Below are 19,085 nucleotides of genomic sequence, written 5' to 3' on the forward strand. Positions count from 1 at the left end.
CATCTCCCTCTGCCCCATATGCCCCCCAGATCCCATCCATCTCCCTCTGGCCCGCTCCTCCCCTGCAGTCCCACCCCATCCTGATCTCCCCCAGGTCCTCCTTTCCCCCCACATCTGCCACCTCAACCAGAGCCTCCCCCCACTGCTCTCCCTGGCCAGCCCCTAGGTATGCCCCCTGCCCCTCCCCCCATGCCCATTTCTTCCCTCCTCCCAGTCCAGATCCTGTTCTCTGCTTCCCTAGGTCAAATTCTTTGGGGTTCGGGGCTACCACAGACCCTAGCGTGCACCCCCTTCTGGTGACCCACTAGGGCAGCTGCCAGGGGACCCCCCCCACCCCTGGCCTGTCCAGCTTTAAGGCAGCAACCAGAATTCATGCGGCAGCCTTGGTCACTTGGCTTTATTATGGGGGGTGGGGGTGGGGAGGAGGGGGGCTGGTCACTGGGAGCTCACTCGTGGGGGGTGGAAGCGAGAGCTGGGTTTCTCACTCCTGGCGGGGCTGCGATGCCAGTGGGTGACATTTGGGGGGGCTCACTCTGGGGCGCAGCCCAGGCCGCCCCATGCCAGGCGCCAGACCTCGTTGTGGCGGTCGAACAGCTTCATAGGGCTGCAGAGAGACAGGAACAATAGAGTGGGTCAGGGCTTGGGGGACTCCCAGAACCTGCTGTAAAGGGAAATCTGCCCCCGAATCCCTCCCAGAACCAGCTGCAAGGGGGAAACCTGGCCTTTCAATCCCCACTACCCAGCTTCTGGGGTAACAGGAAAACCTGGCCCACCACTAACACACCCCAGAACCTGCTGTAATAGGGAAACCGGGCCCCCATTAATTCCCCTGGCTCTGGGGGTAACAGGAAAACCTGCCCCCCAATCCTCCCCCAAGAACCTGCTGTAATGGGGAAACCTGCCCCCCTATTCCCCCACCCAGCTTCTGGGGTAACAGGAAAACCTGCCCCCCACTAACCTACCCCAGAACCCCCCACTAACTGACCCCCCATTAATTCCCCTGGCTCCTGGGGTAACAAGGAAACCTGCCCCCCACTAATCCCTCCCCCGGTTCCTGGGGTAACAGGGAAACCTGCGACCTCTCTAATAACATCCCCTGAGAACTTGTCCTCCCCCCCTTTCCCTTCCCCCCAGATCCCAGTGTAACAGGGAAATCTGCCCTCCTACCCTCCCCACAACTCCTAATGTAACAGGCAAACTCGGCCCCCAACTAACTCCTTCCCCCCTCTCCCCCTGGCCAGCTGCTGCTGTGACAGGTAAATGTACTCCCCGTGTAACAGGTAATTTTGTTGCTCCACCTGCCCAGGGACCCTGACCCCTCCCAGCTGCTGGTGTGACAAGTCAATGTGTCCCCCAGCAACACCCCCCCCATAGGTAAAGTGGTCCCCCAGTCACTGCTTCCCCAAGCTACTGGTGTAGAAGATAAACATGTTTCCCCCACTGCCCCCTTTCCTCCAGATCCTGAGGTAACAGATACACTTGCCCCGCAATGAGCATTCACTGCCCCCCAGCTCCCAGTGAAACAGAGAAACCTGTCCCCTAGTCACCCCTTTCCCCCAGCTCCTGCCTGGACAGGTAAACCTGGCCCCTCCCCACAGAAACCATCCCACCCACCTAGTCTGGTGTGAAAGATAAACCTGTCTCCTAGTGCCCCCCACATCTCTAGTAACCTACCCCCACCCCCCAGGACCCCTTTTCCCCCAGCTCTTGCCATAACAGGTCAACTTGTTGCCCCCAGTGACACCACTCCCAGCTCCTGGGGTAACAGACAAACCTAGCCCCCTAGCACCCCGCAGCTCCCAGTGTAACCCTTAAACCTGACCCTGTGGTACAACAGGTAAACTGGGCCCCACATGGACACTCCTCCCAGCTGCACCTTGTACCCTGTAAACCTGCTCCCTAGAGATCCCACCCACCGACCCAGCTTCTGGTGCAACAGGGAACCCCCCCCCCCCATCTCAGCTCTTGGTGCAATCCTTAAACGTGTCCCACTAGTGAGTGTTTAGCCCTCTGATTGGCTGCCTGTCCCACTTGCCCACCTTGGGGGGCAGAGCCCCACCAACCATAGCTACTGCAGACAGATTTCCCTCTCCCCCTCCTCTCTGCAACCCCCAGCCTCACTCATAGGATGGGAGGGAGAGGAGGGAGATAAAGAACTGCAGCAGGTCAGGGGAGTGCCACACCCCACCTGTGAGCAGTGGGTCATTCTATGGGTCAGTCTGCTCTTTTCTCCCCGTCTCCTGTGAGCAATGGGTCAGTCCGCTGCCCCCTTCCTGCAGCAGCTGCTCTGTGGGGTGGCGGGGGAGTTAAAGAGCCCCTGAAGCTGCCTGTCCCCAGCCTGGAAGGGGAGAGGGGGGCCTGCTACAGCCCCCACCCCCAGGCCTGGGAGAGGGGGTGAAGAGCCTGAGGAGTAGCAGAGAGGGGCTGCGTGGTGGGGGAGGACAGGCAGATGGAGGGGGGGCAGAATCCACTCCCCCACTACATCTAGAGGCATGGATGATACTGTCCCAGTAGGATGGCGGGGAGAGCTCAGGGCAGCCCCCCAACACCTAGGGTGACCAGACAGCAAGTGTGAAAAATCAGGATTGGGGGGGAAGGAGCGTATATAAGCCAAAGCCCCAAATATCGGGACTGTCCCTATAAAATCGGGACATCTGGTCACCCCACCAACTTCCCACCCCTTCACAAAGGCCCCGGGTTTGGGGCTAAGCGCCTGGCGGTTTGGTGCCTGACTCAGGGGGTTGCTCCCCTGCGGTTGGCCCTGCTGCTGCGCCCTGGGGAATGCTGGTCCCTGCTCCGCCCCAGCACCCCAGGGAGGCAGCAGACAGGTCTCCCCCCACCTGTTGTAGCCAGCTGAGTAGTGCCAGGAGCGGTTGAAGTGCCGGGCGTCCCTCCCCAGGGAGGCATCAAGGGCCCGGATGTGGGTCCCTCGATTGGCGTCCGTGAGCCACCCCCCAAAGGAGCGAACGTAGGTGGGCAGAGCAGGGAACCGCTCGATGAAAACCTGGGCCAGACACAGAGAGAGGGTGTCAGCCTCAGCCAGGCTGGGGTGTGTGTGGGGGGTGTGCGACAGCCCCAGCCAGACCGGGGTTTGACCGTCAGTCCCCGGCCAGGCTGGGTTGGGGGTCACTCACGGCAGGTTCAGTAGGTAGTTGGGACAGTGGGGGTCACTTATAGCAAGTTTGGTAGGGAGCAGTTGTGGGGATGGGGGTCACTCACAGTGGACTGGGTGGGAGAATTGGAGGCAGTGGGGGGGTCACTCAGTGGGTTTGGTGGGGGGTGTCACTCACAGCAGGCCCAGTGGGGAGCCATGTGGGGGCTGGGGGTCACTCAGTGGGGGGAGTCACTCACAGCAGGCTCGGTGGGGAGCCATGTAGGGGGTGGGGGTCACTCAGTGGGTTCAGTGGGGGTGTCACTCACAGCAGGCTCGGTGGGGAGCCATGTGGGGGTTGGGGTCACTCAGTGGGTTCAGTGGGGGTGTCACTCACAGCAGGCTCGGTGGGGAGCCATGTGGGGGTTGGGGTCACTCAGTGGGTTCAGTGGGGGGGTCACAGCAGGCTCAGTGGGGAGCCATGTGGGGGCTGGGGTCACTCAGTGGGTTCAGTGGGGGGAGTCACTCACAGCAGGCTCGGTGGGCTGTGGGGGGTCGCCCTGCCGCGCTGCCGGCAGCAGGAAGGAGATGGTGTACTCCTGCATCTCTCCAGCAGCCTGGTCCACCCGGGTCAGAACCGGTGTGGTCATCGGGATCTTCACACCTGCCGGGTGCATGTCATGTTTGCTCAGAATCCAGAAGTCCTCCCCTCCCCAGAACCACCCCCATTCCCCCTCAACTGCAGCCAGCTCCTGGGGGAGGGTAGAGACCCCCTTTTCTTCTGTCCCTGTTCTACCGAGGCTCATTAAACGTGAAGCAGCCCCAGAGAGCAGGAGGGGTGGCCCAACCCCTTACGTCCCTCCCGTTAGCCCCGGGGACCTTGGAAGGAGTTTCTCAGGTTGTTACAGGGTCTCTGAGGGATGGATTATGGGCTATCTGGAGCAATGGAGTTTTGGGGGCCTGTAGGGACCCCATGGGAGAAGGCTATGGGGTTTGGGGGACCTGGGAGGGAGAGGGGGGGTATGGTTGGGGGCGCAGAGGGGCATATGGGTGAAGCAGGGCTGTGGGTCTTCTAGGGGCTCTAGGAGGGGGGTTATTTGTGGGGGTGGAGTCCGAGGCTGGGGGCAGAGGGGCTGTGGGGGTCACCTTACCCAGCTGGTTCCGGCCCTGGATGTAGCGGAAGAGGTGCCAGAAGCCGGTGGTCTTGGCGGCTGTGTACGTGTTGTTCACACGGGTGCTGACCCAGGCCGAGGGAGGGTAAAGCCGGGCCTGGGGGCGGGAGGGGAGGACAGACAGGAGCACGGGAGTGGGGTCAATTCCTTCCCATGCTTCCTGACCCATCCCTCCACCCCCCTCCCTCCCAGCTTCAGGGGGACTGGCTGACTCCAGAGGGTGGGGAATGAGATGGGGTTCCTTTCCCCGCTAGGGGACACAGGCTCCAATCCAGCCCCAGGGTGGGGGGAACTGGCCATCTCAGGAGGGGGTAATTTAGCAGGTTTTCCCTCCCCCACAACTGACCCTCACCTCATAGTCTGAGCTGTTGCAGATGAGGTCAAAGGTGAAACATTCAGTGACTTCCCCGCAGAATTTAGGCTTCTCCCTGCAGAACCAGATGGGGATAGTTAGGGCGTACAGCCCCCCGGGATTGGCCCCATCACCCTGGAGGTGATGTTGCCCCAGGGGGTTTGTGCAGGGATCAATCTCCATCCCCTGAGGCACTGGGGGAAGGGTTTGGGGATGTTCCCTCCACCAACCTCTGCAGTGTGGGGAGAGCCCCCCACTCACCTCTCTCCCCAGAGCCCCAGGGCCAGGAGCAGGAGTTGGGCGATTCGCAGTAGCATCGTGAGGGGTGTTGTGGCAGAAGCTGCAGGGAGAGACTCAGGCTGGTGATGAAAAAGCCACCCCCCAGACACCCCCGCCCCATGCTGCCAAGGCCAGAGAACCTGGGGCACAACCTGCCCAGCCTGTAGGTCCCCATACCCATCAGTCCCTCCAGCATCCCCCAGCCCAGCAGGATCAGCTCTCAGGTGCACCCCAAATCCCAAGACACCCCCAGACTCTGAACCCCCACATCACTCCCTCTCCCCATCCCTTCTCTGCCCCCAGCTGCTCCATCACCCTGCAGACTCACTTGGGTGGAGAGTTTGGGGTGTGACTCAGCTCTTCCCATGCATTTGGGCACCAGGCAGATATGGGGCTGCTTTTATCCCCCTGCCCATGGAAGGTTACATAACCCCATGCCCAGCCCCTTCTGGCCCATGAATCAGGCACGCAGTCGGGGTTGTGTAACAGGGCAGGGTGTGTGATATATAACCAGCAACTGGAACAGAGTGGAACCTCAAAATCCAGCCTGGTGCTAGGGGCCGCTGTGCTGTGGGGGCGGGGGACAGGGAGGGGGACTGTGCTGTGGATCCTGAATACGCGGTCTCCCCAGCCGGCACCAGAGGGAGGTGTGCTGTGAGGGATCCTGGTTGTGCTCCATCTCACAAGCCTGGTGTTGGGGGGTCCTCATGCCATTTTGGGGGGTGCTTTCCTGGAGGGCACTGGCACACAATGAGAAGCAGGAGCCGGGCATCAAACAGACCAATAAATATTTATAGACATTAAAAAACCAACAAAGAATCAAGTTACAAAAGAATTGAACCAGACAGGAACCGAGGGGCAAGAGGGAGTGGGGAGCCCCACTCTGAGCAGAGGCAGAAGTGCCAAACCCAGCTCCTCACTGAGCCAGATGATTCTCCCCACCCCCCACCCTGCAGTGGGGAAAACAGGCACAGAGGTGGAATGGGGGAAGGACTTACTCCCAAAACAACAACAGGAGAGAACCCAGGAGTCCTGGCTCCCAGCCCCTCCCCCTGCTCTAACCCACTAGCTCCCACTCCCCTCCCAGAGCTGGAGACAGAACCCAGGAGTCCTAAGGCCCAATCCAGTGACTTCCCCACTAGCCCAGCATTGGAGGGATCCTCATAGAATCATAGAATATCAGGGTTGGAAGGGACCTCAGGAGGTCATCTAGTCCAACCCCCTGCTCAAAGCAGGACCAATCCCCATTTGCCCCATATCCCTAAATGGCCCCCTCGAGGATTGAACTCACAGCCCTGGGTTTAGCAGGCCAATGCTCAAACCACTGAGCTATCCCCCCCCCCTCATTTTTTTTCCTCTGGGGAGGAGGGGTTAGAGACAGAGCCCCTGTTCAGTTTGTAATGGGCGGATTACTACATCACACAACAAACACCAGGTGCTCCTACCATGAGGCCTGCCCTTCTCACTGGAATGCTCCTCAATGGAACCGGGGGGCATTCATCCCCAGCCCTTGGAAGGGAAGGTGGCATCGTACCTACATTCAGGTTAGCTCTGTACGTAGGGAGAGGGGGGAGGGTGTTGTACCAGGGAGGAAGGGGGAGCACCAAACTGGGGGAGTCATCCCTGGAGGGGCGTTGTCCAGGGAGGGGAGAGATGGAGAAAAGGGCACAGAGGATGCTGTCCTGAGGGCAGTCGGGATGGAAGGGGGGTGCTGTCCCAGAGAGGGACGGGGGGGGGGGTGAAGCACAGAGGGGCAGGGGACCCCACCCCACTATAGGGAGGGGATATTAATAGATCCCAAGGCCGGATCTCATATGCCCCCAGCAGAACACAGCCCAGCAACCTGCCTGGCACTAACCCTGTTAGGCCTGGAGCAGCTCTCTCAGCTGCCCCATCCTGGTCAGAACGTGGCCCCCTTAGGCAGCTGTTCCCATGCCCCTCCCTGGTCAAAACCTGCCCCTGGTCTCCAGACTCTGGCTCTCTGGCTGCTGGGCCAAAGAACCCTTGCATCACAGCTCTGTTCCAAGGTGGGTATCCAGTCACTCCTTTGCCATCTCCACGTGAGCAGCTTGAGTCTATCGCTGCAAGGCCTGTACCTTGTATCTTTCAGCTTTTTCTGAGCTCTCCTCCAGCCCCTCTCCAACATATCCCCATCCGTCTGGGAGCACGGGCCCCAGACCTGGACACAGGAGCCCAGCGGCGGCTGCCCCAGGGCCAGGTACAAGGTAAAAATCGAACCTGCATGTGACTGCCCTGTTTGTACCTCCAAGGATCACACTAGCCCTTTGGCCATAAATTGGGGTCCAGGAGGACTGGCGCAGGGAGGAGGGATGAGGGTAGTCTGAGGGGAGATTTGGGGTTGCCCCATCCTCCAGAAGGGATAGAGGGGGTGGGCTGCAGGTTCAGCATCAGTCATTACACATATGAGAAAACCAAAGTGAATCACAGACGGCCAGACAGACAGGGACAGGACAGACTCACCGACCCACAGGTCGGCCTGCTACACACAGCACAGAGGGGCCACACCCCACAAACACACCCTACCCCCAGTCTCCTTAGCCCATCATGGGCGAGGGAGGTGCCCCCCACCCAGCAAGGACGGGGGGTTAGTGTTAAGAGTTCCTCAGGGACCCAGGAGTCCAGGTCCCCCCAGGGTACACAGCTATGGACCCACAAAACCACATCCCAGGAATCCAGCTCCCTCCTGGCACTGGAGTGCGGGCATGGAATTCACTACCCAGGACCCCAACAGAGACTTCAGTCTGTACAATCATCACTGCTTCCTGTCTCACCCCACCCCCAGAGGGCATCCTGACTCCTCGGCCCCCCCCTCCCTGCCCCACAGCATCCTGGGAAGAGCTGGCTGCTTCAGGTGGGGATCCAGTCACTGTCGAGTCTGTGCATCTCGGATGGGGTGGGGGGGGGATGTCATGTCTGTGCCCCAGGGTCTGTTGGGGAGGAGGGGGTGTCCATGTGCAGGGCAGGGGAGGCCGTCCGCCACGTCACATCTTCGCCCCGCTCCCCCCACCAAAGCCCAGTTCGCTGCGTGGAGACCTGCCAGCAGCCTGGGGCTCCCGCAGCACCGCCCAGTCGCCCTCCCCTCCCGCGCCTGCGGCTACAGGCTCCTTCTTGAGTCCCCCACCCGCCCCGGAGAGGCGGTGGCGCCGCTCACAGTGCCCCTTGTGGCGCATGAAGCTGTCTCGCCACATGAACTTCTTGGCACAGACGTCGCACTCGTAGGGCTTGAGGCCGGTGTGCGTCTTCATGTGCTCCGTCAGGTGGTGCTTCATCTTGAACTTCTTGTTGCAGACGGGGCAGTCGAAGGGGCGCAGGTTGAGGTGCATGTTGACGTGCCGGTCGCGCATGCTCTTGTGGGAGAAGGCCTTGCCGCAGTGGCACATGAAGATCTTGTTGCCATCGCCCGAGCCGGCCGCCAGCTGCACAGCCCCGTGCTCCACAGGGGTCTGGGGGGGGAAGACCAGGATCTGGTTGCCCTGCATGTCCATGGGCATGAGGGAACGCTGGGCAAAGCTGCCGCCACTACCCGGCCCCTCCTCCAGCCCCTCGTAGGGCGAGGGGAAGTCCTCCGAGGACTCGCAGAAGTTGACCTGCTCCTCCAGCTTGGCCCCGGAGGGCTCGGTCAGCGTACGGACGTCACTGATGCTGAGGGGGGGCTCACCAGGGGCCGGCCCCACCTCCACCGGGTCCTCATCCTCCTCGCACGTCAGCACCAAGTCCTCCTGGGACCGCTCCTTCTTGATGTACACCCACTGCTTCTGCGGCATGATGCTGGGCTGCACATAGGCTGGGCGCCGCCCCCCGCCCCCCCCATCCCCGCCGCTGTCACTCACGTCATCGTCTGTCTCCAGGATGAACTTGCTGCCACCGGAGAAGGGCTCGGGGCAGCGGGTGGGACCCTTCTCGGCCTGGAAGATCACCTCCTCATCCGGCCCCTCCGACCCATCCCGCTCTATGCCGCCAGCCACCCCTCGCAGCGCGTACTTGGCAGGCCCATGCTCCGGCCCCTCGCCCGTCTCCCGGGGGCTGAAGTAGTTACTGCTGCTGGGGGACTGGTTCTCGCTGGTGCGGCTGGAGTGGGCACGGAAGGAGGAGGAAGGCGAGGGGCCAGTGGTGCCCCGCCCCTCCTTGAGCAGCTCCGTGCACTTGTCCACGATGTGCCACATCTGCAGCACACTGCCCACGGTGAGGAAGTTGACAATCTCATCCGAGGCCATGCTCAGCTTGCCGGTGTACGCGGAGCCCAGCACTGTCTCAAAGGCGCCCGGGTCCATGACGTTGGGCAGCACAATGGACGTCATGTTCTTCAGCAGCACCTGGTCGTGGAAGTAGGGCGAGGAGGCGGCGAGCACGGCCCGGTGGGCCCGGAACACCCGGCCCTGCACGTGGATGGAGATGTCGCACAGCTTGCCCTCCACCCGCTGCTGGTTCAGGTTCTCCAGCAGGGCGCTGGTGATCTCAGGGAAGTCCACGTGCACAATGGCACCGCATGCTGGGTCCATGGTGCCAGGGACGGACTGCCTGCGAGAGACAGAGGATTAGAGCTGTGGGGTGCTGGGAGACACCCCCAACAATCTGGTGTCCCAGAGACCCTCTCTATGGGGTGCTAAGGAGACCCCTCCTTCTTCCTCAGATGCTGCGTTCCAAAGATCCCCAGGGTAGGGAGGGGGCCTTCTGTCGGTTGGGCACCCCCACAGATCCTGTGACTCAGACCCCTACCCAGGACAGGGAGCAGGGCAGGCCCTGGATCTGAGGAGAGTCACTGAGACATTTAACCCTTTGTGGAATGAACCATAGGCAACAATTGTGCCCCAGTCCCAATCCCCCAGGTTAGAGCAATTCCCAAAAAAACACCACGAACTCTCCCTCTGGGACCAACCAACTCATGAAAATCCTTACCGACCCCTATTGGGGTCCGCCCCTCGGACAAGACCTTCTCCAACTCCTAACTCCTCCACAGCACCACCACCCGCAGCCCTGCAGCACTTGGCCGAGGTCTGTCTGGGCTGTCCATAGCATGTTTGGAAAGAACAGTGATATACAAGTGTGTCTGGGAATGTGGGGGAGGAGGAGCCCCAGGCAGAGACATAGTTTCCGGGTTGTGGGAGCAGAACCAGGGCACTCAGAGAGACTGGGGTGTGTGGGGCACCCATCACACACACTGAGCCCCCTCCAGCCCCCCTCTTCCCCATCACAATCCACCTCCCTTCCCTCTGCACTCTCCCTGCCTGCATTATTGCCAAACCGCAGCTTCTCCTCCACACCCTCCCCTCAGCCCCCATTACAGCCCTCCCACCCCACCAACACCCATTCCTGCTTCTGCTATATAATCAACCCATGCCCAGCTCCCCTTCCCACCCATACCTCCCCATATCCCCCGCCCCCGGCCTAACACTACCGGCCCCTGCCCCAACCCCCATACATCCCCAAACCTCGGGAAAAAGGGTGAACAGTGAGAGGGCAAATTTGCAGAGGATATAAAATTACTCAAGATAGTTAAGTCCAAAGCTACCAAAGGGTCTCACAAAACTGGGTGACTGGGCACCAAAATGGCAGATGAAATTCAGTGTTGATAAATGCAAAGTAATGCACGTTGGAAAACATCATCGCAGCTATACATATAAAATGGTGGGGTCTAAATTAGCTGTTACCCCTCAAGAAAGAGATCTTGGAGTCGTGGATAGTTCTCTGAAAACATCCACTCAATGTGCAGCGGCCGTCAAAAAAACTAAAGAATGTTGGGAACCGTTAGGAAAGGGACAGATAATCAGACAGAAAAGGTCATACTGCCTGTCTATAGTACTGCCTCCATGGTACGCCCACACCTGGAATACTGCAGGCAGATCTGGTCGCACCATCTCAAAAAAGATATATTGGAATTGCAAAAAAGTACAAAGAAGGGCTACAAAAATGATCAGGGGGATGGAATAGCTTCCGTACGTGGAGAGAGAGTAAAACGACTGGCACCGTTCAGCTCGGAAAAGAGATAACTGAGGGGGTACGACAGAGGTCGACCACATCGTGAATGGGGTGGAGAAAGTGAATAAGGGAGTGTCTGCCAGAAGCTGGGAGTGGGCGACAGGGGAGATCACTCAATAACTGCCCCTTTCTGTTCATTCCCTCTGAAGCATCTGGCACCGGCCACTGGGCTAGATGGACAATTGGTCGGACCTAGTCTGGTCCCTCTTATGTCCTTATCATAAAGTAACCCCTGAGCCCCTGCCTGGCTCCCTGGCCCCCACGCATAACTGTCCTTAACACTCCCCACCCCTCCGGTCATAACCTCCCCCAACCCCCTACTTCAGCCCCCAACTCTCAGGCACCAACCGATCACAACCCCTGACCCTCCGACCTTATACTTCCCTCCTGCAAACCTCCCCTAGCCCATCTCAACCCGCACAGAGCCGCCTCCTCCTCCCCAACAGCCCCCCACCTTATACCCCCCACCTTGCTTCCCAGCCGCCCCATGCCCTGTCACCCCCCAACCCTCCTTTCAGCTCCTACCCTGCCCCTAGCCCCCTTCAACCTCAAAGCCAACTAGCCTCCCCCACAGTGCCCCAATCCCCAGCCCCTCTGCACACAGACTCCTTTCTCCTCATGCCACCCACCAGCTCCCCCCCGCCCCTAGACCCCTCAGGCCCCTCCTGCCTCATGTCGCCCCCCCAGCTCCTCTCCGCCCCTCTGCCCACAGATTCCTTAGACCTTCCCCCCTCATGTCACCCCCCCAGTTTCCCCCGCTCTTCTGCCCACAGACCCCTCGGGCCCCCCATGTCACCCCCCAGCTCCCTCTACCCACAGACCTCCCCCCATGTCACCCCCCAGCTTCCCCCCCCCGCAGCTCTGCCCACAGACCCCTCGGGCCCCTCCCCCCTCATGTCGCCCCCCAGCTCCCCCCCCCGCTCCTCAGCCCACAGACCCCTCGGGCCCCTCCCCCCTCATGTCGCCCCCCAGCTCCCCCCCGCTCCTCAGCCCACAGACCCCTCGGGCCCCTCCCCCCTCATGTCGCCCCCCAGCTCCCCCCCGCTCCTCAGCCCACAGACCCCTCGGGCCCCTCCCTCCCGTCGCCCCCCCGCTGACCCGCGCGCTCGCGCTCCGGCTCTCTCAGGCCGCCGCCACCATCTTGTTACTCACCCTCCTCCCCCCAGTCCCCGGCCCGCCCCTGCTTGGTTTAAAGGGGCAGGCGCTGTCGCCCGCAGGCTGCCACGGGGGCACTGTCCGCCGACAGCCCGCCCTCCCCTTTAACGCGGTCCAGCCCGGATTGTGGAGCCCCTTAACTCCTTCCTCTTAAAGGGGCAGGCCCAGCCGCCGCTCTCCCATCGCTGAGCCAACGTCGCCCGACAACGGAACTTCGTCTTTAAATGCCGAGCCTTAAAGGGATCAGCGTTGCGCAGGCTCAGTTCCTTCCCTGGGAAAAAGCGACCTCCGACGGCTCCAGCTGCTCTTTAACTCCCTCCTCCGTGACAGACAGGGCCGGAAAGGGGCGGGGCCTCCCCGTCTAGTCCCCGCCCCGCCAAAGCCAGCTGTGCCCCGCCCAGGGACAGGCCAGCCCCCCTCTCCCCACAGAGCCACCTGCCCCCCAGACCCCTTACCGCCCCGCAGCTCAGTCATAGCCCCTCCCCTCACAGAGCCACCTGCCCCGCCCATGTCCCTTTACCGCCCCCCCAGCTCAGTCACAGCTCAGAGCCAGCAGCTGCTGAGTAAGAAAAAAGATTTTATTTTTCGGGTTTTTTTTGTTTTTTAAATGTTTCTTTTGTACAAAGAGGGAGGGGCAGCCCAAGAGATGGGGGGGCTCTGCTCCACCCCCTTAACCCCACCCCAGAATCAGCCACAAACAAACCCTGTTGCCCTCCCTGCTCCCCAGAGTCTCCAGCCCCCCTGGGCAGACAGAGGGTCTAATCCGAGTCAGACAGAATGATGATCTCCTCCGGGTCACACTGAGTCGCCACGCTGGTCTGGGGAGAGAGCAGGGCAGGGACACATGGTCAGGCCACCTCTCATCCAAACTGGCATCCCCACTCACCCCCCACCTCGGCCAGCCCCTCACCTTGCAGATCTTGGGCAGGAGTCGCTGGCACAGCTGCGGGCTGCCCTGGGAGCTGCTGACCAAGCTATGGAAGGGCGAGTCAGCACGGGTGGAGTCAGGCAAAGGGCTGCGGGGCAGCAGGCCATCTAGCGGCAGCTCCAAGTCCTCATCCTCTGAGCCGATGCTGTGAACCTCGAGGCAGCTGCTGGCAAGGGCGGGAGAGATGGGGGTCATGGGGGAGGGGACGGCATGGGGTGGCACCTGGAGTCAGCCCATCACACCAGGGGCAGGGTTCCCCTTCTCCCGCAATGCACCCCCATACCAGGGCCCACCCTCCCCATGGCAGGCCAAGAGGGAAGATGGTTCCTGAACCCATGGGCCCCTTGGAACAGGCTCTGCTCCCAGCCCCCTTCACCCACTGGGGATGGCTGGACAGGCCACCACACCCTGACAGTGACTGTCCCACCAAGGCCCCCCATGCAAAGACCCTCACCCATTGCTGTGGTTCCCAGACAGGAGCAGGACAAGAGAGGGAACCACAGCGTCAGCTCCAGCCCAGCATCCCCTCCTTGATGTGCAAGGCCCACTTCCTTCTCCCCTGTTGTCTCCTCACCTGACACACAGAGCTCCCCCCACCTCACACACTGCCTGGCCAGGTGTGTCTCCCCTTGCCCCCACCTGTTGCCACAGGGCAGCTCCTGGCGTCCCCTCTTGCAGGCCGGGGGCCCAGTGCTGCCGTTGAAGCTGGTGGAGCTGATGATGCTGCCCCCGTTCTCCAAGGGCCGGGCAAGGGGGCTCCTGGGGGCAGACAGCTGCCTTCTCTTGGCAGGGGGCTGAGTCCGGAGCCCGGAGTCCCCCATGCCGCCTCCCTCCTGCTTCACCGCAAAACTAGCAGGCTCCTTTGGGGAGACCTCCTGCTCAGTCCGGGAAGAGACCGTCTCGGGGGAGGCGGGGCCCAGTGGGGTGGCCTCAGAGGGCTCTGGGGACGAGGGGGTGGCCTTGGGGGTGGCCTCGGAGCCCCCTGGGATTTGGGGGGAGGGGGGTGGTGTCTCGCTGAGTTCCAGGGGTAGCGCCTCAATCTCCAGCACAAACAGCTCCTGCACCGGGCTGAATGGTGGCCCCTCCTTGGGTGACGGAGGCCCTTCGCCCTCTGCAAGGGGCAGGGGCTCCTCCTCTTCATCTTCCTCTTCATCCTCCTCTTCATCCTCGTCCTCCAGATCCTCCCCGCCAGACGAGCATGGCAGCGGCTCCAGGCCCGGCTCCAGGCCCAACTCCATGCACTGGTCCTCCTGGTCCCCTGCCGTGTCCTCACCTGCTGCTTCCGCATCTGGGAGAGTCACCACAGAATAGAACCCAAGAGTCCTGGCTCCTAGCCCCTCTGCTCCAACCATTACATCCCACTAGACCCAATTCCCCTCCCAGAGCAGGGGACAGAACCTAGGAGTTCTGGCTCCCAGCCCCCCCTGCTCTACCCACTGGACCCCACTCCCCTCCCAGAGGTGGGATAGAATCCAGGAGTCCTGGCTCTGTGCAGTATGTACCTTGCATGGCTGCATCCTCTTCTTCCTCCTCCCCCACTTCTTGGCTCTGCTGCAGCTCCTCCTCAATGTCTGTGTCTGATGAGGGCTCTTCCTCCTCCGAGTCGTCCTCGTCCTCCTCACTGACCGCAGGTGCACCTTGGCTTGCGGTGCTTGCGCTGGGGCTGCCCTGGGGAGGGTGGAGAATCGGGTGTTATGCCAGCCGCATCCCCACAGGGCTGTCTACAAACTCCCTTCATTATCGTCCCCGTTCCCCCCCACCCCACCCACACAGAGGAGCTGAAGTACTCCCTTCCCCATGCAGGGGGCTGGGCAAACTGCATGGCACAGCTTGAGAGCTCTGTCCCCCAACAGGGCGCACACTGCCGTATGCACCCCACCTCACCTGCGTGTGGGACTGCCCCTCCCCTGGGTCTGGCGCCATGGGACAGGGTGGGGGCAGCAGCCCCTCCTGCCGGGGGGCAGTGCTGCCACGGGCTTGGGCAGCTCTCTTGCGGACACGCTCCTCCTCCTCGCTCTCGTCCTGCAGCTGGGCATAGCGCGAGACAACACTGTCCAGCCGCGTCAGCGCCACCTCGCGGTTCTCCCGCAGCCGCCGGGCCAGTGCAGAGTCCCTCCGGGCGGGGTCAGTGTCTGCACATAGGGGGGGTGTCAGAGGGGCCCTGAGTGGAAACACTCCCCCTCCTGCCCCCAACCCGGAATAACCCCACCTGCCCTTCTCTCTACGATGACTGGGCAGCGCCTCATCTGGCCTTCCCCAACCAATGCTGCCCCCCGCACCCTCCCGAATGCTCTCACCAGGCTGACAACAGTTGGTATGTTCCGCCTGCACTGGTCGGTACGTCCCCCCGCACACACTGTCACCAGCCCGGTACTGGTCAGTACACGTCTCTTCCCCCTCCCCACCGCGTTCTCACCAGACCAGTAGTGGTCATTACGCCCCCACCCCCGCTCGTACCAGCCTGGTACTGGTCGCTACAGCCCCCCATCCCCCAGTGCTCTCACCAGGCCGGTACTGGTCTGTGAGGTGGCTACCGAAGTTGTAGACCAGGTCGAGGTGGCGCCGCTCCTGCAGGCGGTTGCCCACCTCGCGAAAGGCATCCAGTGCCATGCTCTGCATCTGGCGCTTGGCCAGGCCCAGGCTGTGGCGGGCGCTGGCCTTCTGGATCACCTTGAGGATGTCCGTGTAGTCGGGGAAGACGTCGGGCCGGTTGACAAAGCGCTCGATGCGCCGGTTGACCTCCGGGTAGCGGGTGCCCCGGTAGGGGATGCGCTGCTCGATCACCCGGCCCGTCAGGCTGCTGCACTGCTTGAGCTGGCAAAGCCGCTCAAAGATGTGCATCATCTTGCGCTTGAGCCGGCTCTCCTGCAGGTAGGTGGAGTCCTCGCTGTCCAGCTCAGCCAGGTCCAGCTCCCGCTCCTGCAGCCGCCGGATCTCCCCCATGTAGACACGCAGCAGGTTCTCCAGGTAGCGGATTTGCCGCTTGGAGCCGGTGCCACGCTGTCCCGACGTCCCCTCCCCCTCCCCCTGGGGCGCCGCTGGCTCTAGCTGGTGGGGGGTGGCGGGGGCTGGGGCTGAGCTGAGCGCCAGTTTGCGGCGCTGCGTGTGGGCCTTGAGCACAGTGCACAGCTCGTTGATGTAGACATAGACCTTGCTGCGCTTACTCTGCACACGCGTCAGGCAGCGCCCCAGCACGTTGCGAAACTCGGCTGAGGCCAGGAACTCGGTGCTGGCCTTCTGGTGCCGGCTGGCCAGGAATGGGATCACCTCGGGGTGCTCCTCCGTCAGCCGGCTACAGCACTCCAGGAACTGAAAAGAGACATGGGGGGAAGGGTCAGATGGGTGCCAGCACTTCAGGACTCGGCGGAAGGGAGAATGGGTGTCCAGACCAGGTGGACACAGAGCTAGGGCTGGGGGGCGGGGAGTGAGGCACACATGCTCACAGGACACAGAGGTGGTCACATGGCCAGCAGGGTCAGGGGACCGAGGGGCACAGAGCCCAGAGCAGCAAGGCACTGATGGAGTCACAGGGTGTTTTGGTCAGTGGACCAGGCTCAGGGGAGAGGGCTTGGGGGGGACAGGGCCCCTGTTCACAGGAACGCCTCCCCGGGCATTTTCATCTTCAGTCCCTACGGTTTGATAAAGAACCAAAACCAGAGTCTCCTTCCCTCAGCTGGGTCAGCCCTGGAGATCTGCTCACTCCCACCCCTCCCAGGGCCCACAAGCCGTGGGCTGTTCATGCTCCGCGCCACACAGGCCTCCCTCCCAAGCCCCTTTCACAACGGGGGAAGTGCGCTGAGCTCAGACCCACAGGGCAGGATCAGCCCAGCAGATTTAGCCAGGGCAGAGCAAGCCCCAAGCCTCACAGGCCAGCTGGCTGAGAAATGAGACGTGGGGGGTACCAGCTCTGATCCAGCCCCAGAGCAGAGACTGGCTGGCTCTGAGGTGCAGGGAGTGACACACAGGGCCTTTCCCCTCTAGGGGGCACTGGCTCCAATCTGGTCCCAGAGCTGGCTTACAGGGTGGGGAATGGGACACTGGGCCTTTCCCCTCTAGGGGGTGCCAGCTCAGATCCAGCCCCAGAGCAGGGACTGGCTGGCTCAGGGAACAGGATGCAGGGTGGGGGATATCGGGAAGGGACACAGAACTCCATGGGTGTGGGAGGGGTATATGTGGGGGTGGGAGAGAACAGGGGTACATGGCCAGGGAAGGCCATACATGGGCGATGGGGACTCTGCCAGGGGCACTCACCTCTCCAAAGAGCTGTTCATTCTCAGCCTTGAAGCTGCCACCATGCTGGGCCAGGGGACCTGGTTTCTTGGTGGGGGTCCCATTGGGCTGTGGGGAGGCAGAGACGGGCCCTGGGGGCTCCCTGGGCATAGGTGGTGGCAGCCCCTCCTCCTCATCGTCCAAGACAATGATGCTGCTCTCCACTGTGGCGGCCATGGGGGTAGGTCACTGCCTGGGTCAGGGATCAGAGCTGTAGGGGGGGCCTGAGGGCACGGCACATCCCGGGGGGGGAGCCACGGGGAGTAACCCCCACAGTGCAGGGGGTCTCTCAGTCCCAGGGGGCAGTGCCTGCATGGGGAGATAGAATGGTGAGTGCTGGACCCACCCCCAGGATCCACTCTATAGCCCTATCTCCATGCCAGGCCCAGTACCCACCCCCAATGCCAATCCTACTTCTCTATATGCCCCAGCCAGTAACCAGAGCCTGCCCTATATCCCCCTACCACATACCTAGTGCTTTCCCTCTATGGCCCCTCATGCACCCTGGAATCCAGCATCTGCCCCATCCCCATCCTGTACTTGCCCCTCACTCCACCCTGGTACACAGGCCCCATTCTGTAGCCATCCTATATCCAAACCTCACGCGGTCCCTGGGAGCCACCCTATATCCTCCCCACCCTGCTACCAATCCCATATCACTCCACCCCAGACCCAGACCTTACCCCACCCTATAGCTATACACATCCCTTACCCACCTCATATCCTCAGGCCCTGTCCCCCCTCCGCCCGGAGCCCCACAGATCCTCCCCAACCCCGCAGATCCTCCTTACCCTCACATCCTCCACACCCCCACCCCACAGATCCTCCACCCCCCAGGCCCTGTCCCCGCCCCACAGATCCTCCCCTACCCCAAGGGCCCCCCCCAGACACCCCAGGCCCTGCCCCGCCCCCCAGCCCTCGCGCGCTCACCCGCCTCCTGGTTCCTCCTCCGAAGCCCAGCACCGGAAAAACCGATTTCCCCTCCTCCCCGGACTGCGCAGGACCGGAAATGGCCCTTTGTCACCAGCGGGAGCCGCCATGATCGCGTACGGCGGCAGGTTACGGAGCTGCGGCCCAATCAGAGCAAGGGGCTGCCTCTGAGTCTGAATCTGCGACAAGGGCGTCGCATACGCAGAGCCAATGAGCGAACGGGACAAGACGCGCTCCCGTCACTGCCGCCGTCTTCTTGTACGGCCCCTACGTTACAGGTAGGCGCGGCCATTTTCCTGTACGGAAAGTGCTTTGTGTTTCTTACGTCACGTAATCCCGTTCCGCCAATCAGCGGCCTGGGACCCAGACGAGACCGTCCCATCCCATGGGAGAGGGGTCAGGGCGGCTCTGTTGCCCCTGGAGGGAGAGGGCCGGACTGTTCCATTCCATTTGGGGTGGGGGACGCTGCCAGCCAGCCTATGCGGGGATGCCCGTGAGCGCGCTCTGCACGGCGGCACTGTCCTGTTCCCTCAGGCGGTCGGGCAGAGACCATTGTTCCGTTTAGGGAAAGGGGCTGGACTGGCCCAGAGGAGCTGCCGTACAACACGGAGCGCGACACGGCTCAAACCTTCCCGAGCACCGCCCAAGCCTGCTCAGTGCGCGCGCGCAGCTTGAATAAAGCCGAGTGACAAGATGGCATCTGACAGCTGGGTTTGCGCATGTGCAGCTCAGACTCTCCCCGAGAAGATGGCGCCCCCGCTCGGAAGCCTGCGGTGGGTACCTATCGCGCCTGCGCGGTTTGCTCCAAGCACCAAGAGGGCCTGTTGCCCCATCCTGTGGCAGCGGCCTCCGGCCCGCCACTGTCGCTGCGAGTCACGTGTCCGCCGTACACAGAAATGGCGGCCGCGAATG

General features: G+C 62.0%; 3 protein-coding genes and 1 long non-coding RNA gene across 8 annotated transcripts in view; 1 reads left to right on the forward strand and 3 right to left on the reverse strand.

Moving 5' to 3' along the window:
- Positions 1-528: 528 nt before the first annotated feature.
- LOC144274215 (heme-binding protein 2-like) lies at positions 529-4,949 on the reverse strand. The gene is made up of 6 exons (XM_077832845.1): positions 4,877-4,949; positions 4,616-4,691; positions 4,243-4,360; positions 3,622-3,755; positions 2,841-3,004; positions 529-604 (listed from the first exon to the last, which is right to left on the reverse strand). Exons 1-6 carry the CDS (start codon positions 4,930-4,932, stop codon positions 529-531), a joined length of 624 nt encoding a protein of 207 aa, XP_077688971.1. The 5' UTR covers positions 4,933-4,949.
- Positions 4,950-5,665: 716 nt separating this feature from the next.
- On the reverse strand, positions 5,666-12,039 carry ZBTB22 (zinc finger and BTB domain containing 22). Of its 2 annotated transcripts, none has more exons than XM_077833911.1 (2): positions 11,990-12,039; positions 5,666-9,433 (listed from the first exon to the last, which is right to left on the reverse strand). In XM_077833911.1, the coding sequence occupies exon 2, from the start codon at positions 9,412-9,414 to the stop codon at positions 7,897-7,899; it is 1,518 nt and encodes a 505-aa protein (XP_077690037.1). In that variant the 5' UTR covers positions 9,415-9,433; positions 11,990-12,039; the 3' UTR covers positions 5,666-7,896. The 2 variants fall into 2 exon arrangements, with proteins under 2 accessions (XP_077690037.1, XP_077690036.1); XM_077833910.1 differs by lacking the exon at positions 11,990-12,039 and adding an exon at positions 9,812-10,087.
- A 564-nt stretch (positions 12,040-12,603) lies between these two features.
- Positions 12,604-18,303, reverse strand: DAXX (death domain associated protein). 2 transcript variants are annotated; one of them, XM_077833182.1, is made up of 8 exons: positions 18,174-18,303; positions 17,226-17,552; positions 15,479-16,283; positions 14,859-15,106; positions 14,477-14,642; positions 13,614-14,262; positions 12,957-13,137; positions 12,604-12,864 (listed from the first exon to the last, which is right to left on the reverse strand). In XM_077833182.1, exons 2-8 carry the CDS (start codon positions 17,418-17,420, stop codon positions 12,805-12,807), a joined length of 2,304 nt encoding a protein of 767 aa, XP_077689308.1. In that variant the 5' UTR covers positions 17,421-17,552; positions 18,174-18,303; the 3' UTR covers positions 12,604-12,804. The 2 variants fall into 2 exon arrangements, with proteins under 2 accessions (XP_077689308.1, XP_077689307.1); XM_077833181.1 differs by having other exon boundaries at positions 12,957-13,140.
- An 11-nt stretch (positions 18,304-18,314) lies between these two features.
- LOC144274390 (uncharacterized) overlaps positions 18,315-19,085 on the forward strand; it is a 29,999-nt gene continuing 29,228 nt past the window's right edge. Inside the window, exons 1-2 of one of the 3 annotated variants that reach the window (XR_013347869.1) lie at positions 18,315-18,451; positions 18,739-18,946. This is a non-coding gene — a long non-coding RNA (uncharacterized LOC144274390). Of the gene's footprint in view, positions 18,452-18,512; positions 18,947-19,085 lie in introns of those variants that run through there. The other 2 variants (XR_013347870.1, XR_013347868.1) reach the window with 2 other exon arrangements.

This window comes from Eretmochelys imbricata, chromosome 14 (genome assembly GCF_965152235.1).
Source record: "Eretmochelys imbricata isolate rEreImb1 chromosome 14, rEreImb1.hap1, whole genome shotgun sequence".
NCBI classification, from domain to species: domain Eukaryota; kingdom Metazoa; phylum Chordata; order Testudines; family Cheloniidae; genus Eretmochelys; species Eretmochelys imbricata.